The sequence below is a fragment of the Falco cherrug genome, chromosome 14 (genome assembly GCF_023634085.1).
Source record: "Falco cherrug isolate bFalChe1 chromosome 14, bFalChe1.pri, whole genome shotgun sequence".
NCBI lineage: Eukaryota > Metazoa > Chordata > Aves > Falconiformes > Falconidae > Falco > Falco cherrug.
In genome coordinates, this window is record NC_073710.1 from 1,192,998 (window position 1) to 1,219,906 (window position 26,909).

General features: G+C 47.7%; 2 protein-coding genes across 7 annotated transcripts in view; one reads left to right on the forward strand and one right to left on the reverse strand.

Moving 5' to 3' along the window:
* The first annotated feature begins 301 nt into the window (after window positions 1-301).
* Window positions 302-14,997, forward strand: PSME3IP1 (proteasome activator subunit 3 interacting protein 1). Its single transcript, XM_055726535.1, has 7 exons — window positions 302-353; window positions 3,103-3,248; window positions 3,440-3,538; window positions 6,886-7,007; window positions 10,938-11,068; window positions 13,051-13,115; window positions 14,248-14,997. Exons 2-7 carry the CDS (start codon window positions 3,119-3,121, stop codon window positions 14,463-14,465), a joined length of 765 nt encoding a protein of 254 aa, XP_055582510.1. The 5' UTR covers window positions 302-353; window positions 3,103-3,118; the 3' UTR covers window positions 14,466-14,997.
* The window catches only part of CPNE2 (copine 2), a 57,348-nt gene continuing 45,408 nt past the window's right edge, over window positions 14,970-26,909 (reverse strand). For all 6 annotated transcript variants that reach the window (XM_055726470.1, XM_055726467.1, XM_005446807.3 and 3 more), the window contains 4 exons: window positions 25,631-25,682; window positions 24,330-24,463; window positions 19,505-19,741; window positions 14,970-18,472 (listed from right to left, as the gene is read on the reverse strand). In XM_055726470.1, the coding sequence (XP_055582445.1) occupies window positions 18,365-18,472; window positions 19,505-19,741; window positions 24,330-24,463; window positions 25,631-25,682 (531 nt within the window). In that variant the 3' untranslated portion in view covers window positions 14,970-18,364. The remainder of the gene's footprint in view (window positions 18,473-19,504; window positions 19,742-24,329; window positions 24,464-25,630; window positions 25,683-26,909) is intronic.

The following is a 26,909-nucleotide window of genomic DNA, read 5'->3' on the forward strand; positions in this document are numbered from 1 at the left end:
CCCGCCCCGCCCGGCCCCGCCCCCCGCCGTCTCCCGGGCGACCCGCCCCGCCCCGCTCCTGGCCTCGGCCCCGCCCCGGGGCCCGCTCTTCGCCCAATCGAGGCGCTGGGCCGCGTGGACGTCACCTGTCAGCCGACCCTCCTGAGCGCCCCTCTGCCTTCTGCAAGAGCAGCGCGGATTGGCTATCGGAGGGGAGGGGCTGCCTAAGGAAGAACTCACTCGGTTGGCTCTTGCGGGCGGAAGGAGTGGGGCGACCGGCGGCGGTGAGCGAATCGGGGCGGGCCGGCGGGGGGTATCAATGGCGGCGCTCTGAGCCGGGCTGCGCCTTTCGCTCTGGCGGGCCGGCGGCCGCGGTACGTGCTGGCGGTGGCGGCCCGAGTCCCGGGTGGCGGCAGTGTCTGAGGCGGGAGCTGGGGGCTCTGTGAGCGCGGCGGGAGAAGCGGCCGTGGCCGCGCTGCGGGGCCTTTCGAGCGGAAGGGTGACAAGGGCCGGGCCCGGGCCCTGTGAGCACGGCGGACCGGGCCGGGGGGGCCGCTCCCACCGCGAGCAGGCGGGGGGCGGGTAGGAAGGGGAGGTAGCGGCGAGGGCTTTGGCGGGGCTGGCAGCAGGCCCCGGCCTGGCGCGCCCAGGCCTGCGCCCGGGAGGCTGAGCCGCCCCTCGGGCACCCTCCGCCGCGGCTCCAGGCCCGGCGCACGGCGATCCGTTTGCTGTGGCGCGGTAGGGGAGCGCTGTTTAGCGGGGGCTGAGCGCGCCGGAGGCTGCACCGGTAGCCCAGGCATCGTCTCGGCTCAAGGGCTGTTCGGCCTGGGTAGTGGCAGGTTTTGTGGTCCTGGCAATGTTGCTCGCCGGTAGTATCGAAAGGTGCAGTTTACAGCTGCGACACAAACTCCTGCGTTTACGGTGACAGCTTATCACTGGCTAGACTGCAGTCACCGGGCAGGGGACAGCTGCCAAACACCTGCGTTTGGTCTGGTCTGGAAGATTTTGTGTGTGTGTTTCGGATGGGTGAGGGCAAAGAATACAGTGAGATTAACAATTTTATAAGTACAAGTCAATATAAATGTGATACTGCTTGAGTTTTAATTTTTTCCCCACAACTTTTTGCCCCAGGATGTGGTTGTCAGTAGTTACTTGCTGGAATGTGTTTGATCAGACGCTACTTTCCAGGTTTGCAGTGAAAATACTGTAGCTGTATGTCAATTCATAAACCTTAATCTCCTTCAAGTATCTTAAAATATAGTCTTAGGTGAACTGGCTGATCCAGAAGGCAGGTGGTTTACTCTTGCAGGCTTTAGTCCCAGGTGATACTGTGCCCTTGCTGAATCCCTCTCATTTTGTTTTTACAACTTTCTCTCACCGTTGTATCGGAACCTTTCGTTTCTGATTGATGTTGAGATGATGTAAGTGGAGTACCAGGTTATCTGGTTTATACAGCACTTGGGTAGGAAAGCTGGTCTTGTGATAAGGACCTGCATTCAGGAGGGAGATTCAATTTTCATTCTTTTCTATAGGTGTCCAGCTTGAGCCACCTTCAGAAATGACACTCAAAGAGCAGGTGTTCCATGCTTTCTGGAAAGTACACTTGTCTTAGTGTGGATTTTTGTTAGATATTAATAAAGAAACGAAAGAAAAGTGAAAAGAAAAAGAGAAGATCACTAATCCTTGGTCTGTCCTTCCCTTCCCCAGCTCTTAAGAGAATCCTTTTGTCTTGTCTTCTTGTGACAATTCCCACCTTAAGCACTCATCCTGCTATTACAAATATTTAGCCAGTGCTCTAACCTGTATTTCTCCTGAGACCTCAATTTGTCATTTGTATTGCAAACAATACCTCACAAAAGTATCAGTTTTTGTAACAATTTCAGGACTCTGCTTCCTGCAAGAGTGGTTCCTTGTGGTACAAGTGAAGAATGATAAACAGGTTCCTTCTGTTATTTGGGTTATTGCATCCCCCCCTCCCTAGAAGGGTAAATGTTCTGGGTTCCCTTCCACTGCTGAAATGCAGGCTGGGTGAGACCCTAAATGGGTAATACTTGGCAGTATTGGCAGTGCAGGGGCAATCGTCTGTAGTCTTTGCGGTTCTTGCTGAAGTTATACCAGGGAAATAAGAAGAAACTAGAGAAGACTGAGGTTAGCATGACTTTAAATGAACAGCTGTATTTATGTTGTACTTACATACAGAGGCTTGATGTAAGAAACAAAAATAGGCATTAATGCTGCATTCTGTAGTACAGAGCTGGTAGAATAAATCTTGAAAGGAGCCACTTAAGATTTGCAGAAGCAGTTTGTTTCATCCTGGGCTTAGAGGTATCAAGACCATGAGTTTCCTTCTTGCAATGACTCCTTGGAGCATCTCCACCCTGCACCTAGTATTGAAATAGGGCCCTGGCCAGTATTCAGGATCTCTTGAAGCGGAGGCAAGTGTACTGTGTCAGAAGGGGCTAATCTCACCCCGGTTTAGCCCAAGGGATTCCCTCTTTCACTCGCTTCTTGAACTCTCTGTAACCCTGACGGGGCTGTCCAAGCCTAGCACTCCCCAGAGCTGCAAAGAGGTGCAGAATGCTTTTGAAGATTAGAGAGATTAGTTGCTAATTTCTGAAGTCTCACTGTTAATGACTTAGAAATACAGGTATTCAAATCACTGAAAACAGGAAAACTTATCTTGAGTTTTCACAGAATGGATGAAAGGAACTTGGGTAAAGTGAGGGCAGAGTGTCAAATCCTTTCTCTGGAACAGAAGGTTGTAAGAACTGACATCAAAGGATGTAGGTGTGGTTTATTAATATTTTTTCATATATTTATGTGAGTAAGATAAATCCAAAGTGTGGTGGGGAAAATTCCATTAAAATATGACTTTTAGAAAAGCAACCTGAGGCAGAAAACTGACAGGGAGAACATATTATGAAAAAGAGTAAGAAGGTGGTGCTATTTGTCTTAGCAGTTATGCAGTGAGTAGGTATCTCAAGCTGTGCTTGCTACGTAGTAGTCTTTGGAGAACTGAAGTTTCTAAGAATGCAGTGGGTCTGTTTTTCAGGATGTGTAGTAATGTCTCATGCACTGACAAGTGAAATCAAGTCCCTGATGTCTTTCATATTGTGCTTTTAGGACAAGCTGTTCCACAATGGATGGGGGAGATGGTACTGCTGACCTTGTGATTAACAAGAGGTTTGTGTCTGAATCAGAGCTAGAGGAGCGACGAAAGAGAAGGCAGGAGGAATGGGAAAAGGTCCGAAAACCTGAGGATCCAGAAGGTATGAGGTAGATTTTAATAATTATAGGAAAGAGACCGGAGAACGTTTCACTTTCATGTAAAACAGAAATAAAAGATAATAGCTTGTATTATACAATTGCAAAAGGTTTTTATGTGAAGGAGCTAAGAGCTGTTGGTGATTTAGTATTTCTGACATATGGTCTCATTTCCTGATTTACTCCTTCCTTTCAGAATGCCCAGAGGAGGCATATGACCCACGTTCGTTGTATGAAAGACTTCAGGAACAGAGAGAAAAGAAGCAGCAGGAGTTTGAGGAGCAATTTAAATTCAGTAAGCATCAGCAGTTACTATTTTGAACTGAAACCCAGCAAAGTGCATGTGTTGTGTGCAACAGCTGTATACAACATCTGACTAAAGGAGATACCTGTGTGTCTTGTCTGCCTCTCTGAGAGAGAAACAGAGGCTTTAGAAAAGTGTTACTGCAATCTTGTGTTTATCAAGGATGGTAGATTTTCCTGCAGGTAATACTGTTCTGGGCACCAAGGCAGCACTCCACGCATGCAAAACACAGAAGTTGCCTACAGTTGTGAAGCTGCATCCCTGTAAAGTGTGGAATACTAGGCTTATTTTGCACATTGCGTTAAAAAAAACCCTGATGCCAATCCATGGAAAAGTGGATGTGTAACCTGGTTTTGTGACTCTGGAACTCATGCTTTAACACAAGACCATTCCATTTGAATCGATAAAAAGAAATCCTGTTCCAGCAGCTGTTACATTTCCAAGCTTTAGTTAGTTGACACAAAAGTGATTTGAGGCTCAAAGATTACTATTTGGAAAAAGTAGAGATACAGCAGCTGATTCTTCAAAAAGTAGATGTTTAACTCTGCTAATGAAATGGAAATCTAATTTCTACTGATGTTTGAATTTCTGGTTTTAGAGAAAAATCCTTTGCATTGTATCACCTGTATATGTGCTGCTGAGTGCAAAGATGATAACGAGAACTAGAAAGTTATTAGTCAACCATTTTGGGAAAAAGTGAGTTATGAGCTCTATCTAAAGAGAAGTGAGGATGATACTGTGGGACTCCATTTTAAGGTCGGTTCTGATCGATTTTGGTTCTTTAGCTGGAAGCGTTACCCTCAAACTATTGTGTTCTTTAAGCTCCAGTTTGCTGAAGTGGATTCTGTCTAGAATTTCTCTTGTATTTGTGACGCATCAAAGCTATGTTTTACCTGTAACTATGGCACCATCTCTGAGCTCTGTTAGACAACACTTCCTGCCCCTGCAGGTGCTGTCGAGTACATGATTGATTATCTTGATTGTCTTTCCTGTTTTGTAGTAGATGCTTTTAGAATCATTCCTGTAGCCAAATGTCTTTGGGAGAAGGTAAGTGGGATTCACTGACTAAAGATCAATGTTGGGTGGACTGTGGACCACTTAGTTTACTTCATCAGAGTTCAGCTCGATTTGGCCACTGGTGACAAGGTTTGTCCCCTAATATGCTTGAATTTGCCTTAAAAGTTTCATAAGTATTTTTCCTATCCATGGTAATTTTGGAGGAATAAAAATGAGTCCAGCGCACTGTCATTCTGATAAGTCAGGATTGATGATGGGACTTGGGAGGGGAAACACTTTAATGCTGAAGAATTGTGTTCACATAAACACACAAATTTAGTTTCTCTAAACCTTTTGTGTATATAAAAACCAGTATATGGACCAGCAGTTCTCCTTTCTGCTAGGTTATTCAGCATTGCAAGAATGTCTTCCTTTTCAAAGTAAAGTAATTTTAGTAGACTGTTACAGCATTTAAAATGAAAAATTATTCTAGTATTCTCTAAAATGCAACTTTAAAAATTTTATTTCTGAACGATTATGTTCAGCAAAACAGGGATAAGTGGAAGTTATTTCCTGTCTCTTAAGTTTCTCTTGCATTTTTGGTGGTGAAAAGTGGGAAGAATTCTTTCCAGCTGGAGACTTTTGAGTTTACTTCAGTAAACTTTTGATCCAAATCATCTCTGGTGATGTGACTAAGCAATTCTCATCCAAATAGCCACCAGAAAACTGACTGCAATCAGCCTGGATTGGAAGGGCTTCTAATAACCCATCTAAATGATTTTTTTCCCTTGCCCAGTTATATTAGATCTGCAAGGACTTTCCTTTCATTCAGGGAACCTGTAAGCCAAGTACTGGAATAAGAAGCATCCGTGAGTGAGGGTAACTGGGAAGTAAACTACTGCTTTTAAGGAACCCTTGCAGAATAACAGATCCTGCTAGCGTGGGGAACAAAACCTACTGCAGACGATTTAGTAGAGAATCTCAATAATGTCAGCTATAAGGATCACTATGGCTGCTTCTCTTAGTCTGCAGATCAGGCAGGCAGAAAATTAAATTAATGCATGTCACTTCAAAAAATACAGTTACACTACTTTTGCTGTTTGAAGGGGCCCTCAGCAGTAGTAGTGAGTGCTACTAGTTACCATTTAAAGATTTATGAATGAGCTCTGTGTTCTTAGAGTTGGAAAGAGTAGGGATCAGCCTTTAAAAAGGAACCTCAAATAATATGTGATTCCTAGAGCTTTTCTGTCAAAGGCAGAAGCTTGCTGATTATCAGTGTAAATGGATTTCTTAGCTTGCTATTAAAGTGAGAAGAACTTGACTGTGTGGGTGAAGATTAAAAAAAGTATGGCAACCTCATGTAAAAGCCTAAAAAATCCTCTTATGGAATTAATCTCTAATGAAGCCTAAAGGTGATGTTTGGGTTAAGGTTTCTGAGGATAACTACAAATAGCAAGAGTTGGTTTTTCTAAAAAATATTTTTATTACCTTTCTAACTAAACCATTAGATTGAGAGATGTTGAACATTTGCAGAACAGAAAATAAAAGACTTCCTACTACACTTTTTTTTTCTTTTTTCTTAAATAGATGTTAATTTCGGTGAGTTACTAATTGTTTAAGAAAATGTACTTCCTATTTTGAGGCAAGATTTATTCAGAGAAGTAATGTGTTTTTTTCCAGTTGTTGAATGGTTTAAGAACAGATTCTAAGGAAACAGGCTTAAACATGGTGTCTGAAACCAAACCAACAAATAATGTCATTGCATAGTGTGGTTATTCCTTGTTTTGTGTAACCTGTTCCAAATGGTGTTTCAGAACTGCAGAAAGGCTGCTTGTGTGAAGACTTGGTTGATTTTCCTTAATTATACAGCATTTCATGGCTACCTATGGATTGTGCCTTACTTTTGCTCTAGCAATAGTGTTGTGTTCAAACTGTGTTAGTTTGTTGTAGTTTGTGTGCCTGAGTGTGTAAGAGTTTCAGCTTGTTAGCATCCAGTATCACTAACTGGGAAGTATTTTTATTCCTTAGTTCTAGAATCCAGCAGATAGCTTGTGGAGTTTGCTGTGTACCCTTTTGTCAGCACAGCAGCGTGACTGCTGGAGTACCCAATTCACTCGGCCACACAGGACTCTACTCCCTGTATTCCCAGGGACTTTGTGCAAATTGTTCTACCTTGGCAGTATTAAGAAATGCCATATGCGAGATGTGGACGCTTACGTACATTTATGAGGCAATTTGAGATCATTGGAAAATGTTCTAAGAGAGGGCCAAGTAACACAAAACAAATGGCTGCTCCCAAAGTGGTTTTAGTTTATCAGTATGCATTCTTTTCGTTTTTTCAGAAAATATGGTAAGAGGCTTAGATGAAGATGAGACGCATTTCCTTGATGAGGTTTCTCGGCAGCAAGAGCTACTAGAAAAGCAACGAAGAGAAGAAGAGCTGAAAGAACTAAACGAATACAGAATATCCTTTGCATTAAAAGGGCTGGCAGTTATATTGAGGAGGATAAGAGACTGGCTGTAGTTCTATTCTGTTATTGACGTTCTTTCTATAAAACTGGTTTACAGAACATGTACAATGACAGATTTTTAAATTTTAATGTTTTCATTGTAGCTTGGGTCTCCCACTGTAATTTTTTTATATTTCCGCCCCCAGGCCCCACATGCCATTGGTACTTTTCTTTCCATCTCCCCCTCCACATTGTTTGGGATTTGGGATATAGGATGCTTTCTCTCTCTAATCAGTGCCAGTCAAGGGAGGTTGGAATGATTTGAGGATTTCTGTGCTAAGCTAAATGTTTTTTTGAGGTTTACTGAATCTGTGGAGAGCCTCATGGTTTCTTTGCCTTCTAATGAAAAACAATTGCTTTTAAGTCGTTGGTGAACAAAACACAAGTTCTCAAGGATACTTTAGTGTAAATGAGGACGTGACCAAAACCAGTCAGCAAATAAAGCTGAATGGTGCCAGTGCTACGAAGATCTGCATTACTTTGTATTAGTTAATGATTTACAACTTAGAGCGTCTGCTCTGTGAAGAGCATCTTAAGTTACCTTGGTAACGTGTTTATGAAAAAGCAATACTGGCACTTTTCTTTACTTCAAAAATAGGTTGTAGTTGGTTGATGGATGTGGAATATTTTTTTGATTTGTTGGATCTAATAATGGGATGTTCATGGGATATATTTAGTTTCGGTGGTGGTTGCTTGCGGGTCTGGCTGATGCAGGGATGTGCGGTATAAGATTATGCTGTGGAAGCAGCTGACAGCTCTAGTTAGGTCACATACATCTGGGATGAACCATACCAGCCCAGAGGGAATCTTATGTTGTCTTCAATTAGCCACATAACACACTGATCCCTGAATTCAGTGAGCAGGGCCTGTTCAAGGCGTGCAGGCCATCTAACCTCAGTCTTTGCAGTCCTACTAATATCACCTGGCTCTGTATCTGAAGTCTTGCTGTAAATTAAACCGTAGAATTTCTTCCTGATGAGGTGGAAGGAGGGAGGATGTTTTATAGTTGCCTCATCTCGTGAGAAACTGGAGTTTTGCCCATTCCATTTCCTTTCTTTTTTTTTTTTTTTTTTATTTAACCATAATATTTCAAGCAACCTCAGACCAACTTGCAAAATGACTCACCTTTGTTTGAAATTTTTGGTGATATTCTTTACAATGCAAAAGTTGGTTTTGCATCGGCAGGTTGTTACTGATGGTTTATCAATACAGTGACAAAAACCAGTGGGTACTGGGTAGATACTCTGGATCTATAGATACCATTCAAGCGCTCTTCCAAACTCATAAGAGGAATGTCGACCCAGCGGGTTTTGTTATTTGGTCTTTTTCTTGGTATAATATCTAACTTAAGTTACCCAGAAGCATTAATTTCATGGTAATACCTGTGTCAATATTCACGTACAGAGCTTTTTTTTCTTCCCCTTCTTTTTTTTTTTTCTTCCCCTTCTTTTTTTTTTTCTTCCCCTTCTTTTTTTTTTTCTTCCCCTTCTTTTTTTTTTTTCTTCCCCTTCTTTTTTTTTTTCTTCCCCCTTCTTTTTTTTTTCTTCCCCTTCTTTTTTTTTTCTTCCCCTTCTTTTTTTTTTTCTTCCCCTTCTTTTTTTTTTCTTCCCCTTCTTTTTTTTTTCTTCCCCTTCTTTTTTTTTTCTTCCCCTTCTTTTTTTTTTTCTTCCCCTTCTTTTTTTTTTCTTCCCCTTCTTTTTTTTTTTCTTCCCCCTTTTTTTTTTTTCTTCCCTTTCTTCATTTATTAGGCTGAACAATCATGAAGTCCTGTACCTTAATGATAAACATGCCTGAGAATATTTTAATGTGCTCTTGAGCGTAAGAAATTCATGTGCATGGATGCATAGGAATTTTACTTCCCCCTACATAAACAGCTAGGGGCTTTTGTTCCTTACCCTATCCAGCTCCACTGGTCTGACAGTGTTTAAAGATTTACAGGTATTTTCTAAGCCAGTGCCAAGAAGTCTGTTCGAGGGCAACACCCTCCTCTCTTAAATCCTATGTAGATGTCAGAAAAACCCCCCCTCCAAGAAGCAGGCTTTACTGTAGGACAGGTTTTTTTAATGCAGTTGATATTTAAGATTGAGAGGTTTATTTCTAATGTAGTCTTCCTGAGAGGGGACCCTTCTTGACTAGGTATAGTATTACATTTGCTAATGGCAACAGTACATACAAAATCTGTTAAAAATGTGCTGTGTCTCTGGTAGTTGAGGAGTGTTAAAGAATGGCATCCCAGATGGAAATGAAAAGCCTGTAATTTGGTATCTTAAAATAAAAATTTTTGGGTTCATCAGCCAGGCTTGGGTAGTCCTGTGTTAGAATATAACAAGGTAGCAAACCCAAACGGGGAAGTTGAACGCTGCAGTGTGTGAAAGCATGTGTTGTGATGTCAAACTGTGTTCGACACAAGCAGCTTTCAGATTGCTTCTGATAGCCACAGGATGGCACTCCTGTGCCATCCTAAAAAATAAATAGACTTGAACAGTCTGGTTTTGACTTTCAGTTGAGGTAGGGAGCAGTCTGGGTTTCTGCTGTATCCTTAGGAAAATCAAATAAGGAGTGGCATCTAGGTGCTCCTAACTGTAAAGTGATTGGAGACTTGGAGTGTGTCACTTCGGAGGAAGGCCTGAGGTTTTGATTTGCAGATGTTCCATGAGGAATAAACCCCCCTGACTCCAAATACATGTCCCATCAATGTGAAATTCACAATCCAATATTCGTCTGTAGTAACTGGGCACGTGTGAAACCCCAGCTCGTGGAGCAGATCCACCTTATCAGTAGAACTGTAGTCAGTGAAGAAACTGGTAGAAAGCTAGATTTAGGGTTATAAACAAATACCCTTTTAAATTAGGTTGATTTGTCTTTGCTATTGCAGTTTAAAAGTTTTGCAGAAGCTTTTTTGACTTACTGGCACCTCATGAGCAAACAGGATCTTTGACAGACCTTACTTCATCAGATACAACTGGTCATTAACTGTTGACAGGACTAGATCCTGCCACAGAAGGAGACCTGTTTAGTGTGTGTGCAGAGTGAGTGTGCCTTAATAACAGACCAAGCTGCTTCTTATTCTGTCTGAGAACCTGCTTAAGCTTCTCCACCTCATTATAGGCTTCAGCTGCATCCCACCTTGCTAACACTGTTTTAAGCTACTTAGTTTTTCTGTGCAGTTGCAGTCTTTTTGGATGAATCTTGGACCACATGCACACTTAATCAGATCTGTCTCCTTCCTCTTGGGGCTGGTGTTTAAATTGGCCTTGTGGTCCTTACAGAGAGATGAGCTGAGAAGTTAGAGTGATAAATACCAAACCAGAAAATTGAACTGTTTTGCTTTGGTAGGCTGAAGTCTGCTGGGCTCAGCAAAAGGAGGGTTTGAGGAGTTCATGAGCTCACATATTGCTGCTTAGTTTTTTTGGTAAGGATTAGGGCTTGAAGCAGCAAATATTAATTGCAAATGTGTTGATCTGCATAAAAGGGGGAAATACTGCATGCCTTTCTTTTTTTCTTTTGTTTTTTTTTCCCCAGCCTGACCTTTCAGCTTTTGTAAGACCTTTAGGAAAAGGGAGGATGATGGATATGTTTATGAGTGCTGGATGTGTTGTGTACTGCACCTTTCTGGCTTTGGAAAAGCAGTTGCTAGTCTGCTGCCTGGATATCTTTACAGAGAGAGCTCAAATTGATACTGGCGAGAGCTCCGAACCCAGAGCATGAAGTCTTTTCTGTCTTGGCTGAAGGTGTCAGCTAAGTGTCATTACAAATTAGTTTATTTTGTTAGAATACGTGAATGAAGTTCAGTCGATGCTGTCAGCAGAGCTGGCTAAATATATCAGAGAGGAAGTGTCTGTTCTCCCCATTCCTTCCTGGTTGATCCTTAACCCTTAATTCACAGCACTCTCAAAGTGGGAGTCAGTATGGACCCAAAGAAGGAAACGGAGAAGAAATTGTCCATGAAGTCAGTGGAAAACAAGAACAAATTCTCTCAGGCAAAGCTGTTGGCAGGAGCTGTGAAACACAGAAGGTTAGTTTCACACCTCTATAAATTCATGAGGAACGGAACCCAGTTAGCAGTGTAAAGGGAGGCAGGCCAAAACTGCCTCCAGAGAGTGAGGTGTGAACCTTAGCCCTAAAGAAAAAAGGGGGGAGGTATAAGAAAAGACCAGCGTTGTTTCTATAGGCTCTCACAAACTGTGGGAAAAACATGAAGCAGTTCAAATAGATAAGTGTGTGTAAAGAAGTGGGTAGGCTCTTCATTCTAGACTGCCAGGCTTGGGCAATCCTGCTTGGGGATCTAGAGGGAATCTATTTTACATCTCTATTTGTAGATATCGGTGTCACCTCACTCATGTAATTTTACTAAGGTTTGCATAGTTTATCAGCCAATTTTACCTGTGTCTAAAATGGTTTGTTTTAATTGCTGCTGGGGGCAACACAGGGGAGACACAGGTTACAAGAGAAGATGTTTGTGTACCAAGCAAACTTCCCTTGTTCCTCGCTCATCTGCACTGATATATCAACACTCTTTCCATCCCAGGGAGATGGCAGCTGGTTTGTGATCTGTTTGCTGTTTTGATCTTGGCCTGCAAACACGGCTGCTGGTGTGCTACAGGTTATGGAGAAACTAGGCATGTGGGACCAAGACTTATTTCCCACCGATGAGTCATCTAATACTTAAGATGATTACTGACATCTCAAAATTCAGTCAGTGTTTTTGAATCTGTCCCAGAGAACAAGAGATTATTTTAGAAGCTGCTTTTGTAGGGTGATGTTTAGCTCCCAGTACAGCAGTAATTGCGTGTCTGAAAACTTAAGTAAGCACTTCCTCCACCTAATGTGTGTGGGGTTGGGTAGTTGTTTGGGTTTTTGGAAGGCAGAGAAGAAAAATGCTGAACTGATAACAAGCAGCCAACAATTTTTTTTTTCTTGTAACTACTAGTACTTAGCCCAGTAGGATGTAGAGAAGGAGCTGGCATGTGCTTAATGGCACATCTAAAGTCTGCAGATGGCATCTATTTGAAGAGAGCATCTTAACTGACATGTCAGTGCCATCACAGTCTTGCTTTGCAGTCTTCTATTTTTGCCGTCTTATCTTTTATTGCAAACTGGCCAAAATCAAGTGTAGCGTGAGCTCAACATCTGCTCTCTGAGCTTTGTAGTTCCTGTAAAGGATGTATTACTATTAAAACCTCCCCACACAGAATAATCTTTCTGTACTGTGTGTTCTTACGGGAACAGAAAAGAGTTAATGCATAATAATGCTCATACTTCATTGCTTTGGTTCATCACAGCTGAGGCTGGGAAACATTTGTTTATGTGGACGGCTTAGGATTAGGAACATGCAAGAGGGGGAAAAGAAACTGGGCAGTGACAAGGAAAGGCTGTAGAAGCTCTGAAGACTCAGAAGTCCACGTAACGCTCCTTTCCCCCAACACCACTTTGGACCCAAAAAGGACCCCTGTCTTTTTGAGGTCAGACACTGCAGGGGTGTGTGAATTGCTGCAAAACCTATTGGGCTTCTTACTGGGTGCAAGATTCCTAGATGTTTTAGAACAGGCTCTTCAGGTGCGTGAAGGAGGGGAAGGAAACCCTGCAAGGGAAAACACATGGATGTTGCACCAGCAAGCGTGGTAATCATCCACACATGCAAGCCTGTGGTCACGTGGGTGGCTGAAGCTCAGGTAGTTCTTCCTGATCTCCTGTGGGGTACTTCCAGATGAACAGGCAGCTCTGTGTTGCTGTGCAAGAGGTCTGATGTGGATTCCCAGTGGTGTGTTTCAGTTTCCCGAGGTCAGCAGGTGATACTTGCAGTGTAGGTGTTGATTCTTTCTAGGATCCTGCGTGGTCCCCAAGGAGCCCCAGTTAACAGCAGTTAGAAGCGGCGATGGTCATCAGGGGATCCTGCTGGCATTTGCTGTAGCATTTGAGGCAAAGATGTGACTTCAGCTTCATGGTAATTAAGTGGTTGCTTATGAGGAACAAGACACTTTTTTATTTTTTCCACAGTTCAGATGGTGGTAACAGTGTGAAGAGGTTGAAACTAGATACTGATCACGATGAAAAGAATCAAGGTATGCCCTGATTTTTGCATGTGGGAAGCTGTCTGTCTCTCACCTGAACAGCAATGGACTTGGTGTTAAATCTGATAGAGGATTTGCTTTTCTGCTCCTTCATTATGCAAGACAGCACAGACTGCAATTGGCAAGTTTTCCCTTAAAGGAGTAGAAATGGTAACTATAGATGCTGACAGGCTTCATGGAAAGTAGGGCTGGAGGGAACCTCTACAGGTCATCAGTCTCTCCCCTGCCTAAACCATTCCTGACAGATATTTGTCTAAGCTGCTCTTAAATCTCCACAGATAGAGGCTGTGTACTCTCCTTAGGCCATTTATTCTAATGCTTAACTGATTTTACCCTTAAAGGGTTTTACCTGATAACTAATAGGAGTCTCCTTAGCTACATTTCAAGCCTAATGGTTTGTTCAGTTGACAGGAGACATGGAGATCATCTCCTTCCTTTTCACAGCAGCATTTAGTTTATTTGTATACATCCGCTATTAGCTTTTCATGCTATGAAGTGATCTTGTCCATCCTGAAACCAATTTGTTTCAGAAAATTATGGGGAACTAGAAGAAAAATTAAATTGCATTTCAGTCTTAGCTGTCAGGGCTGCGATTGACTTGCTGTCAGGATACTCTGACACAAATAGGGTGAGCTGTGATTGTGTAATGACAACCCAAGGCGCTTCCTGAATCTCCTTCTGTTCAGTAAACTTTCAGAGCACTGGAAATAATTAATTAGAGGTGGAAGATAGAAGATGTTGACTAGTAGAATGATGGAATAAAACTTTTCCCCAACGAGGCTGTTATATTGCAAAAAAAGTACTCAATTACACAAAGCAGATTTAGTGGGTTTGGTACTTGACAAGCATCAAACTGACAACTTTAGAATAAATATCTGTTACATCAGCATAGAGCTGGGCTTAAACTAGCGATGAGAAAAAAATAAATAAATCCCCTGAGGTAGCAAGTCCTTCCTGTCGGAATAGCTTTATTGCAGCATAAAGCTGCCTTATGCTTTAATTAAATCCTGCAATCGTCTGCTGCTTGTGTGGCAATAGCAGGTGAATGACATGCAGCAGTTCCTGGGTTGATTAAAAGCCCTTTCTTGTGATCTCGATTTTGACTGAGGTACCTCTCTTTCAGAAAAACCATCCTGTGTTCCCCTGGGGAGCAGCTCGGTGGGAGGCTCCACAGTCCACTGTCCCTCAGCAGCCGTGTGCATCGGGATCCTGCCTGGCCTGGGCGCCTACTCAGGAAGCAGTGATTCGGAGTCCAGCTCGGATAGCGAAGGCACCATTAATTCCACTGGAAAGATTGTCTCTTCTGTCTTTCGTAGCAACAGTTTCTTTGATGGTCCATAATTAAATTGCTCCGTGTGTAATGTAGTGCAGAGTATCTTCCAAAGCCCTGATGGATGCTCGATGCATCTTTCTGCCCCAAATATAATCTTTCTAGCTAACCTCTCAACTTTAATACACTCAGATACTCCTAAAATAACTCATTATATCTTCCCCCGTCCCGTCCCCCCCTTTCCATTTCTGGGGTGCATACTGAGCCTGGAGGAAAGGCTGCCATCCTAAACCAGAAGGCACAGCTAGTAATGTAATGAAGGTCTGAGGGTACAGAGGAGAGAGCTTTTACCTTTTAAAATTCTTACGGAAATAAAGCATTCTGGTGATCTAAGAAGTTTATACAAGACTAACAGGCAAAAAATACTCACTTGAAGCAGTGAAGTCTTGTAGAAACAGCCATGTGTTCTGTTTTAAAATGTCATTTTTATTCTGTATTTGAGAAATGGGGGCAGAACAAAAATGAAGCAGATGGGGAAGTGTAGATTGCCATGACACTGTAAAGAAGTTTTAGTGTTAAATGATTAAAGACATTCTGAATGCATTTTTTTTTTTATCTCAGCTTGTGCCATTCATAATTGTTCCTATTCCATTAAGCAATTTCTGTTCTATCCAACCAGCCCCTTCCTCAAACTGCCACCTAGGAGAAGTGCAAGCCAGCCTCCTACAAATGCAGAGACGGTGATGGAAAACTTGTTCTGAGTGAGTTCAGAGGAGCTGCAGTTGGCTGTTCTGCTCAGAGGCAATTGCTTCCACACCGGCGCTTGACAAGTCATTCAGCTTTTCTGCAGTGGTGTCCTGAAGGCATGTATCCACAGTGGGGGGGACTCCCCAGTTCAAGCATATCTCTTTGTGCACAAGCTGGAGAGCTCCACTATTCTTTGCAGTTGGTGGCTTTTGAATTTATGTTGGATTTAAGAAGCCTGCATGGGCATGTTTATAGGTGGTGTGAGCCAGGTGTGGGTGAGAAGTAGGCTGTGGAAGCCGCGGGCCCACCCTTCTCACCTCTGCATGCGAACAGCACTGCTGGGAGGTTGGTGGGCTGGCACCGCTCAGCTCAGCTGCTCAGAGGTGGAAGTGTCTGTGTGGCAGTCCCTCCCAGCAGTCCTGCTCTACCCACTATGAAGTGTAGGTGCTTCTGAGAAAACAGCTGATCCGCGTGTACCAAAGGGCAAGTTACCTGAACGTGACACGAAGCAACTTGTAAGAGAGCAACTGGGACACAAGCAGTGAAAGCTGAAGGTCTTTAGCAGGATTCGTGGCTTAGCCTGACTGTTGAACCACGAGGAGGAAACAAGGAGAGTTACATTCACAATGAAGCTGTCCTCAGCCGAATACCGTTTCTGTTTGAACAGTGCTCTTCTGCCATCAGATCTTTGCAAACATACTGCAATTCCTCCCCTGTTTTGGGCTGCCTGGCACATCTTGTGTTGGCTCCAGGGTTGCTCTAGCTGCCGTAATTGTGGCACTTTCAGGTGGAAAAATAGTAAGATCTCTTTCTGCCTCCCTAATGCTTTGCTTTTGATGACTTTCATCGTAGTTATGGAACAAAATGGAAGTGATGCACAAAAAAGTGCCTGTTTTTCTTGAAAGCTGCATTTGCGAGAGCCTTGAGAAGTTGGTGTGAGAGATGTAGGTGTCCTTCCCTGGCATCAAGCTAGATCAATAATCTGTCTGTAGTCGCAGTAGCCTGGCCATTTTCCTGAGCGATACTTTGCACAGCTACAGGCAGAATGGCTGATTTAGACAAATTTGTAGTGGGAGTTGCCGGCCAGTTGTGGCAGTCATGGTGGTGGTCCATGGGAGCTGCAGGTGAGATCAGGGTGGGGTGATGGTGGTTATGTTGCACCATGCAAGGTCAGGGGGAGCCATAATTCAGTAAAAGCAGGCATGAGAGCTCCCTGCTCTACACTTTTTTTTTCTTTTTTTTCCTTTGTTCCCAGAAGAGCAGGGATAGGGTGCTTGTGTGAGCTAAAGGCGTTCCCCAAGCCTTTGAGTCTGAGTCACCTCTGCTGTTCTCATGGCCTGGGCTGTGTAAACAAACTGCAGAGCTGGCCTAGCTCATCACTCCATCCTTCTTACCTTCTTACAGTCAGAAGCCATCTGATGTTACTTGAGTGCACTGAGACATGTGCTGGGACATGAAGAGTGCAAGGGATGGAGGATAAATCAGACTTTCTGGAAACGGCAGCTGTGGCAGTAACCTTGCCCCGAGGCCAGCACGCTGGAGAAGAACGGCTGGCTCCAGCAGCTCTGTCATTCAGTGGTGGATTTAGATTTATTTTTTTGTTTTAATTTTTTTTAAGAAAAAAGCCATGACTGCATAGTGTGTGCTTCATCCCCTCCCCAGGGACAGCTTCATAAACTGCTTGTTGTCAGTGCTAGTTGTTAAAACTTAAAAGAGGTGTTAAAAAAAAATAATGACAAACCCCCACAAACACTCTACTAGCAGAAGAGCTTACGAGCTAGTGCAGCTGCATGTGAGGTTCTCTTATGGAAAGAAAAAAACCCATTTTTTTTCCAGCCACAGACTTTGATCTGGAAGTCGAGCTGCATACAGCGTTACTTTTAAACTAGCCACCCTTTAAAGGCTGCTGCTTCATTTGGAAGAGGGTAGTGGTGTTTGGCCCTTCCAGGGGGCTTTGCAAGGCACATATTTCGCAGAGCAGTCCCACCTCTCCCAAGGGATGGGGTCTCACCCAGCGCCATGCACAGAGGTGACCTGGGGCCTCACTGCCAGCTTTGGCTCCATGCTTTGGCCAAGCTGCGGGACCACACAGGGCAGCCTGTGTGCTGGTGACACGGTGGCAGCAGCGACAACCGCGCATGTGGTAGCAGTGGCTGGTGGCAATGAGCACAGCACGTGCACGCAGGTGTCTCCGGGCTTTATAGAGACACCAGCCTCTGGCCGTGAGCGCTTTTGCGAAGGGGAAGAGGGAGGTCAGGTCTGCTTGAGTTCGGAGTAAGCCTGGTGATCCCTGCAGCATATTCACCTTTCTACCTGCCAGCTTCAGAAGACCTTAATCTAGTTAACAACAGAAGAAAGCAGCAATTAGTGCTGAAGATAACACATTGCAGATGAGCGGCTCAAAGGAGCTGCTGGAGAGCAGGATTTTGTTACCCAGCCCCTCTTCTCGCAGGCACCAGGGAGCTTCTGTTACTCAGGCTTGGGAAAATGTTTAGCAATGAAGCAGCAGCGAACCATGGAGCTCCCTTTGCCAGTTTGCTGCGGGATCACCGGAGTTTTCCCGAGTACCGCACACAGCAGCCCCCTGCCCTTGGCTCCAGCTGGTGCTGAGAGCTGAGCAGGGAGTGCAGGGACGCTGCCCTCCGTGGGAGATCCATGCGCACTCCTGCCTTCAGTGAATCGCCCTCTGTCACGCAGCCGGGGGCTGATCCTGGGGCATGGTCAGCCGGGGTGGTGACCTTCCCATCTAGGAGGCCCTTGTTTTAAATGTCCAAGTTTCTTTATTAACCTGAGTATAACAAATATAACATGTACACAGTATAAAAATGAACATACAGGTACAACACAGATACATGAACTATACAATGACCAGTTCGTTGAATGATAATAAGATACTAAGCGCTGCATTGCTTGGAAAAAGCAAGTTTGATTGTAAAAATCGTATCCTGTTCCACTGAAATTATACAAAGTACATTCAATACCGAAAAATGACCCAACAGAGCAGGACCAGGGCATGGCCTGGCCGCTTAGTGTTACCTCGGGCTGGAACTGTACAAAATGAATCCAGACGCTTCTCTGGGACAAGTTTTAAGAACTTAGTAGTTAAATTAAGAAGTACAAAGTGTTTCAGAGAGGGTAGTCTCCTCTTAGAAGCATGTGGAACGTGCTTTTGGTAGGACCAACAGGCTTCAGCAACATGCAGAGGGCACAGCCTGGCACAGCTCTACGCGGGCTCCGAGTTGATGGGCGGCAGGTTTTGGTGCTTGAAGTACTGCACGACTTGCTGGGGCAGCTCTGCCAGCACAGCTTTGGCCAGGGTCTCCTTGGGGGCCTGCAGGCGAAAGGGAACAAACACTGGCATAAGAACGGCCATAGGGGACCGACAGCAAACATGGCTGGGCTGTCCCCAGCTCCAGACTGTGGCATTTCATTTAATACCCTCTAGAGTCCACTGGCAGCCAGCATTTTATACACCTGGGATTATTATATTCTATACTACACCTTCCCTCCAGGAGGTAATTTACTGGTAGGGAGGAATAAAACATTCTTGGTAGGTTAGAAAAACGAGGTATTGAGTAACAGGCAGTGAAATGGACAGACTCTGATTAGCTGTGAAAAGAGGGAAGATAATAAGCACAGGCTGATTTTCTGCATCCTCTGGCAATCTGTGCCAGCAACAGCATCTGGCCCAGGGCTGACTCCTGGCTGGGCACGATGGGCAGGGACCTGCCTCTCATTTTGTCTTGGTTTTTTTTTTTCTTTTTCTTCTTTTTCCTCTCTCTTCCCCCCCGCCCCTTTTTTTTTCTTCCATTCAGCAACATTTTTTCCAACACACATGCATGGGTCAGGCAGTGGGCAGGACAATCCATCCCGCAGAGGGGACGTGCAAGGCCAGTGCTGGCATTAGCCCTTTTTACGGTGCCAGGAAGGGACTGGTGGGACCCCCAGGGCCAAGGCCATTCAGCATTAAGCCCTCGGCACGTCACGGGTGCCAGATGAGGCCCGAGTAGGAGACACCAGCGTGGGACCACCACTGAGCCCAGCACCACCCCAGCTTGCTGCAGGAGCTCAGACCCTGTGATAATTAACTGGTGTTTGCTCCCACCTGCCTGGCAATGGCAGGGTGGCGGAGATGGGGGGATGCTCAGGTGGAGCAGTGCTATGGAGATATGGAGCGCTGCTGCCCCTGCTCGCAGCGCTGATGTGCCTGGTCCGTGCCAGCCCATCACTGAGGAAGGTGGACTTTAGGGCCAGGGTAAGGCAGGCAGGTGCCAGCCCTCTACCTCCTGCCTCAGTCTGCCTCTACTGGAGTTGCTCCACTTCCATTTCTGCCTGTGACCCCCTCCCCGCTGCCCACACTCACATTGCGGAAATCCCGGAAGGGCACAAACTGGACAATGTCACGCACGGCCTCCTCGCCGGTGTAGGAGCGCAGCACCCGGCTGTCCCCATCCAGGAACTCCATGGCGGCGAAGTCAGCGTTGCCCACCCCAACGATGATGATGGACATGGGCAGCTTGGATGCCTGCACCACGGCGTGTCTCGTCTCATCCATGTCGCTGATCACCCCATCCGTGATGATGAGGAGGATGAAGTATTGCTGCGGAGGGGAGGACGGAGGGTCAGACCCAGTGGGATGCCGGTGCACCCTCACACCAGAGCCAGCGCTGGCAAGGTGTGAGCAGCCGGGATGCTTGGCATGTTGGGGGGAGGCAGGTCCCCTCGGGGGGAGTGCAAGGTTCGCTGCTTCCCAGGACAGCCAGCACCACCCCCTTTAGCAGCACCCAGGAATTTCAGGTGCTCCTGTTCCCCTTGTTTTTTTGAAAGATCATAACCAAACGACAAGCCAACTCCCACGCCAAAACATTTTGCTGATTTACTGATTTACTGTACTGAGTAACAGGAAAAAAACCCAACCAGCCTGTGCAGAGCTTCCGTGTCACAGCCAGGAGTTTGGGGCCAGGACACAAGCCCAGCTGGGAGATGAAATCTCCAGGGGGACACATTTCAGGGCAGTCCCCATTAACATGGCCCTGTGCCAATGGGGAGCAGCTCCTGCATCCCACCACCGGGCTGCAGGGCCGGGGGGGCTGTCCCATGCTCAGGGCTTGTCCATCTCCCATACAAAGCTGTGGGTCTCAGAGGCACTGAGGGGGGATGCAGAGGGTACCAGCAAGCTGGGGGGATGCCGAAGCAGCGGTGTTAGCATCTACTCCCCTTCCCACAGGGAAAGGAGGGTGATGGGGCTGATCCTGCCCAGCTGGGGGGGATGGACAGATAGACCGTCCTGCTGGACTCGGCTCAGCAAATCAGGCACATGGACCCCCGAAAAGCCCATCTCCTCTGCTTCCAGGGAAAGTAATGGTTCAATTTTGGCACATTACACTGCTTGCGTGTGCTAGAGAAATGACGAAGACAAGCACTTAAGCACATTAAAGCCCTTTGTTCCTCTCCTCATTCTTTCCATTTCCTCTGAAAACCACTAGCGCAGCCGTCCTGGAAAAGCAAGAGATGGAACGCCATCCAGAGCCCATTTTCTTGGTCTTCCTCCAGCCCACATCTCCTGAAACCTTCTCTTGGCGCTCTGGTGCTGAACTCCCAAGCACAGACAAGGCTGGGTCGAGCTTAAACAGCCCCAGGACAGGGGCGAGGAGGTTCTCCCAAGCCAGGGCCAGCAGCCAGCCCCTTCCCAACCCAGCCCCTTCTGGGGTGCCAGTCCTAACTCCCGCGTGCTGCCCGGGGTTTAGTTTCTCCCTAAATCTGAACTTTTCAGAGCACATCATGGGGAGACATAGGTCTGAAGAGCAGGAGCTCAGCATCCAAGTCTGGAGGGTAAGACTAAGCTCCAGGAGAAGCGTGCTCCTCTGTGGTGGCCAGCACTGGTCACCACTGGAAGCAGGACAAGTGACTGGGGCCTGACCCTGTCTGGAAACCAGTACAGGAGGAAGGGTAAAACCTTGAGGAGAGCAGTGGATAATGGGAACGACTTCAAGCTGATTCTCCCCCTTCCTCCCCCTGCCTCTGTGCATGATCAAAAAGAGGAAACCCAGAAAGGACTAGCTCCCTTTGTTCCCTTTTTTGTGTGAAATCCAGCATGGGAACAGAGAAAAATGCTGGAAAGTATGCAGGAAAAGAGAGGGGAGTAGAGCTCAAAATACATTTTATCACAACATATTTCAGAGGCCAAGAGAAGGGGTCAGCCCCAAAGCCCAGGGGGCTGCAGTGGGGCGAGCAGGCAGCGGGTAAGAGCATCAGGGGGAGATTCCCCAGGGAGCGATGACAATTCTGGTGGTGTCCACAGATGGCAGTGGGGCCAGGGTGCTGGTGGCACCTCCGGATCCCCCCCACCATGGTCCCCAGCTGGGGTGCCACCTCTGCCAAGCTGCGACCCAAGCTGCTAGGGGCAGGGACCAGGCTGGCCCCACGGCCGGACCCCCCCCTCCCCCCCGGGCACACCAACCTGGCAGCACCTACCTCCTTTCTCCTCTTTTTGTTGTTAAAATGCCCAGCCCCTGAATCCAGGGGGCTTTGAGGATGATTCTTGATTGTTTGCTAATGATATCAGCAATTAGGCTCACGTGAGGGAGCAGGACTTGAAAGGATTAGGCAGCATTAAACAGCACGGGGTAAGGAAAGGGGAGGTTTGGATGCAGGGACGCTGCTGGAAAGGTAGGTTTTAATTCTCCAAAGCTTATTAATCCTTATTAATCCTTCCTGAGAATCAAATCGTGTGTAATCCCTCTGTCGCTCCCCACCCCCCGCCCCCCGACATCCTCCCATCTCTTAAAAGCAAACGGCTCCAGTGTTTGTGATCTGCGTTGCCATGGAAAAACTACGAGGGTTTTTTGTTTTACTTGAAACGTTGGGAGCGAGTGAGAGCAGGAGGAAGAGTAGGGCAGGTCCAGGCAGCCACCGAAGCCAGCAGCATCAGATTGAAGGTGGGATGGCAGAGGAGAAGACCCCGGGGGAGTGAGACCCCTCATCACTAACGCTTTGTGCTTCCAAAAAAAAAAAAAAAAAAAAAGACTGAGCCAACCCAGGCTTGCCTCTGACGCCACCATTAATGCCCATTATTTAAAATCTCCCTTGATTAAACTATTAGTGCCAACGGAGGGGTGCAATTTGCATATGATTAGTGCCACTGCCTGTGGGCTTCTCCCTCCCCCACTGATGACAAGAGAGAAAACAAAAAAAAAAGAGGACCGACCTGGATTTGTGCTGAATTAAACCAAATTCAGAATTTCCTTGTGCCGGGGGCTGGGAAGAGCAACAGTGCTCATGGCAAGACAGGAAAAGGTCCCCTTGGGGAAGAAGCTTTGAGTGTGATCCAGCTCCGCTTCCAGGCAGGAATCGGGTATGCTTTTACCCCGAGGCAGCTCCTGTGCCGATGTGCTGATGCCCAAGCTGAGCTGGTTTTGGCCAGTGAAACGCAGGGGCCAGACCTGCCATCCTCTGTGGGCAGCCTGCTGCCACAGGGACCCGAGTGAGCTCCATCCTGAAGTCTTCAGATGCTCTTTGCATCCCTAAGAGGACACGTGGTCCCTATCAGCAAGGCTGGACCCACAGCTGCAGCTCCTGGCATGCATGGGCATCCCTGCATCCCTGCAACCACCAGCCTCGTCCCCCAAAGCCACGCTGGCCCCGGCTGCCTTGTGACCCGGTGCAACGGAGCCTGGTTGAACAGGGCCCTTGTGCTAATGAGCAGCTTTTTGACATATGGATGTGAACAATCTGATGGACTAATTAACAGGGACTTGCAGGACTGCTGAGCAGCTGGAGCGGCTGCACGGGAAAACAAAGCCTGGCCCTGAGCCCACTGTTTTTCCAAGTGGTGTGAAAAGCAATGATCAAACTGAGCCATCCCGTGGTTTTCTGCAGCTCCCCCTGAAATCTAAAAAACTATTTGAAGGGGAATAGCAGAAAGGCCTTCTCCTGGCAAAAGGTTCAGATTCAGCCATCGGCCACTTTAGAAAGACCACGCTTTACGCCACAGCACAGGCTTGCTGGATGTGCACCCCCAGATCTCGCCAGGAGATCTTTACGGAGGACAGGGAGATGCTTCCTCCAGCTTTGTTGTGTGTTGAAGGGAAGTAAGCCAAAGATTTGAAGTCACACTCAACCTCTTCCCTGTCGCTCCTGTCTCCCACCTGCACTGCAACAGCAGCATCACCGTGCTGGTGCTCCCCAGGGAGCTTCTGGTACGTCCTGCCCCAGGACAGTCCTGCAGGAGCAGGAACCTGTTTGGAAAGCAAGAGCTATGCTCCTCAGAACTATCATTCCCCACTTATCCATAAGGACAGAGGTTGCCTCTTCAGAGCAAAGCCCCTTGGAGCTCAGCAGAGGATGTTTTAGGAAAAAAATCAGGAGAGCACAAAGTTGTCCTCTCCTGCCTCCCGCCAGCTGCTGCCCTGGCACATGTCGGGGACTCCCGAGCTCACGCTGGCGCAGTGCCAAATGGCACTGGACAGTCGGGTCTGCCAGCAGCACACCCCATCCCTCTGCCCCCCCTTGCAGCCCTCAGCCCCCGGCACTGCCCCGGGGGGGTCTCAGTTCCCTGACCACTGCGCACTGGCCTGTTGGACACCCATCACCCAGCTGCTCCTGGGGGCCTCGCAGGCCTGCCCCTAAGAATTAGGGAGAAATCAATCACTTTTTCACCATTCCTGATTTTACACATCTCTGATACTCCCAGCTGACCTCCCGGGCCAGCAGGTGCCAGCCTTACTGCTCCTCTTAGTGGGGCTGCTCGCCACGTCTTGGCCAGCTCTCCCTCGTCTGCCCCTCCCATGGCTGCTGGGTCACCTTTGAGATAAGGGGACCGGCATTTAAGACTACGCTCAAGACATCTGTGCAAATCCCAGGGAGACCCACCTCGTGGCATCTCCCACTCCCACCTCATTCCTCTCCCCAGTAACTTCTGACTTTCCACAGATGCAGTTTTTTTGACTGCTATCAAGTTTCTGAGTCATTTTTTTTTGTTCCTACGATGGACTCTACGTTCTCTGTCAGATGTGCTGACAGCCAACAGAGAGCCGCCAGCTGCAGGGACCCCAGGGATGGTGCTGGTGGGAGGACACACCGCTCCCACACCCACAGAGAAGGGAAAGATGAAATTAAGCTCAGGCTTTGGCTTCCCCTGCCCAAAGCCGTCAGGATTGCCGTCGTCTCACGGGACCTTACGGACTTACGGATGCAGCCTCCTGCTGGGTGGCCTGTGCTGCAAAGCGGGCCACATGGTTGACGATGGGGGAGAAGTTGGTGGGTCCGTAGAAGCGGATGTGGGGCAGGCAGGCTGAGTACGCTTGGACAATGCCCTCCACACCTTTGGGGAAAGCAGAGAAGCCAGGCATTACAACGCACCACAGCTCAGGCTCACTACAAGTCCGATTAAGCATCATTAACTGTCATGGGAGCTGAAGTTACACTTATTTTATCCCCTCCCCGACTCATCCAGCTCTACTGGTTTCACACACCCCCACTCACACATTCCAATACCAGGGCTCTGCCCTTCAGTCACTTTGCAGTGGGTCCTCAGAGCTTCTGGGGTAAGAGAGCCCTCGCCATGGCCAGTCAAGGGTGGCTTTCCCTCTGTTTCTGCAAAAATCCTGGAACCCACCAAAGAGGAGGAGCAAAAAGAAAAGCAACTCCTGGTCTCTAAGCATAACCAAAAACCTGACAGACATGGAGCTGAGGTTGCAGAGGGAAGCAAAACAGTCCCAGAAGCATCCCCTGAGCTCCCAAGCTGTGTCTGGGACCCACAGGTCACGGGAGACCCTCCTGCTCCTGCCAGACCGGAGTGGGGTAAATGGCAGCTCTCCCCGAAGGCTGCGTGGGCGCATGCAAGTCAGAACCGACCAGCTCCACAATTCATCGGCTGACAGCGAGTTCCTCGGGAAGGACCCGTGTCCGACAGGAGGTGCAGGAGGTGGGCTCTGTGTCCCAGAACACCTGCAGGGACAGAGCACAGGCAGCTGAGCCATGGATGCGCTCAGCTTTCGTGGACCAGCGAGCGCGGCTCGAGCCCCCGTGCTGCCAGGGGGGAGGCAGAGGCCAAACCAGGCGGCCTCTGGAGACCGCGGTAGTCCTGACCACTTTGGACGTGAGCACTTTTCCAGCCATGACTGGGACCGGCTCTCCGTTGCTAAATGAAGCATTAAGGCTGAATTCCCCATCTGCTAAGCAGGCCAGTGTTTCTTGCAGGCTTGCTGGAGGAGCAGACGGCTGGTAGGACACACCAGACATCGGAGCGAAGGCGGATTTTATGCTGTCTGAATCCAGTTGCGTTTTACCCTGGGCCTTCCTACACACATCCCCAGATTTTCTCTGCTCTCCTCTGAGTGCCCCCTTAGCATGTGCTCTGCTTTGCCATTAACATCTGTCTCTGAACAGACCTTGAACCCCCCCCAGGATGTTACTGGAGAAATGCAGAGGGAAGGACAGGTGACACTGCAGGCATCAAAGGAGTCATAAAGACCTAGCCGGCACTTACCTGAACAGAATGGGTTCGTGGGATTGAAGTTAATGGCAAACTCATGGGATACCTGCAGAGAAGAAACGACCCAGGTTAACAGGGACGGCCAGCGCAGAGCAGGGTGCTCACTAGCGATCAGCTGGTGCTGGGGGGCTGGTTTGGGGCTGGTGCTCCCCTGAGGCAGGACCCAGTGGCCACAGACGTTCAGTCCATCCTGCTGGGTCAGCAACAGCTCCCCACCCTCTGCTACCCGAACGGCGAGGGGCAGCAAATACGGACGTGGTCAGGGTTAAGCAGCATTCAGGGATGGACTGGTTCCTCAATCCCCTCATCATGGAGCCACCTGAAATTATCCCATCACACATTCATCTACAACTATCGAAGCAGGTTTGTCGACATGGCTTCCCACTAGCTGCCCCAAGGGAAAGCGTGCGGGAGGGATGCTCTCAACCTGCTGGCCCGTCTCACTGGTCACTAGGAGAAATTACTTCATCCTTTTGCAGGTTATAAAGGGAGAAAATTCAATTAGTGTCATCCCAGGGAGCCCCAGTTCTGAGAGCATCCCGCTTCCCCATCTCTCTGCAAGTGGCATGGTGCAGCAGGAGGGAGGCAGGCACAGGTGAGCTGGGTCAAAGATCTGATCTGGCATGTCAGCTACCACGACAAAGCCGGCAGATGATTAGCTTCATCATCTGGGTCATCGTGAGGGTAAAGGCAGCACAGAAGTGGTGATGTGAACGCTTGGGCATGATGGACAGCAAGTCCCAGCACAATCTGGGCTGGTTTTCATTGACCATGAAACCATCCCTCCTCCAAGGCAGGTGCAAGATCCTTCAGGTTTTCCACCATCTCCTTCAAGCCCAGGGAGATGCTCTCATGAGGCAGTCCTGTGGGACACGGCAACAGCAGATAGCCCTGCACACCGCGACCCCTGGCCGGCTGCACTAGCCCACCCAGAGAGACCAAAAGCGGCGCTGACTTCGGGCCACAAAACCTTCCTCACCTGCTTCCACGGGAAGAGCCTGCCGGCAGAACCCACAGATCGCCGGGCAGCAGCTGCTTTGAACCCATCTCTGCCAGCAAGGGCAGAGCGGCTCGAGGGCCAGAGAGGGCCAGGGCCACCAGCTGTCGCGTGAGCCCTGCAGTGCTGGTGTGGGTCAGCGGCTTGCCTGGGGCACGTCCCTCACCGCCACCTGCAATCCAGCCCCGGGGTAGCAAGCAGGCTCTTGCCTCTTCCAGCACCTCCAAAGGCTGGAGGGGGTGATGTGGGCTTCCAGGCCACCGGCTCAAGGGCTCT

Excerpts from the sequence above, each read along its gene's own strand:
- PSME3IP1 (XM_055726535.1), top strand. The coding sequence starts at position 3,119 with ATGGATGGGGGAGATGGTACTGCTGACCTTGTGATTAACAAGAGGTTT. Across the intron at positions 7,008-10,937 it reads AAGAACTAAACGAATACAGA|AGCACTCTCAAAGTGGGAGT; the intron begins ATATCCTTTGCA and ends CCCTTAATTCAC. Across the intron at positions 11,069-13,050 it reads GGAGCTGTGAAACACAGAAG|TTCAGATGGTGGTAACAGTG; the intron begins GTTAGTTTCACA and ends TTTTTTCCACAG.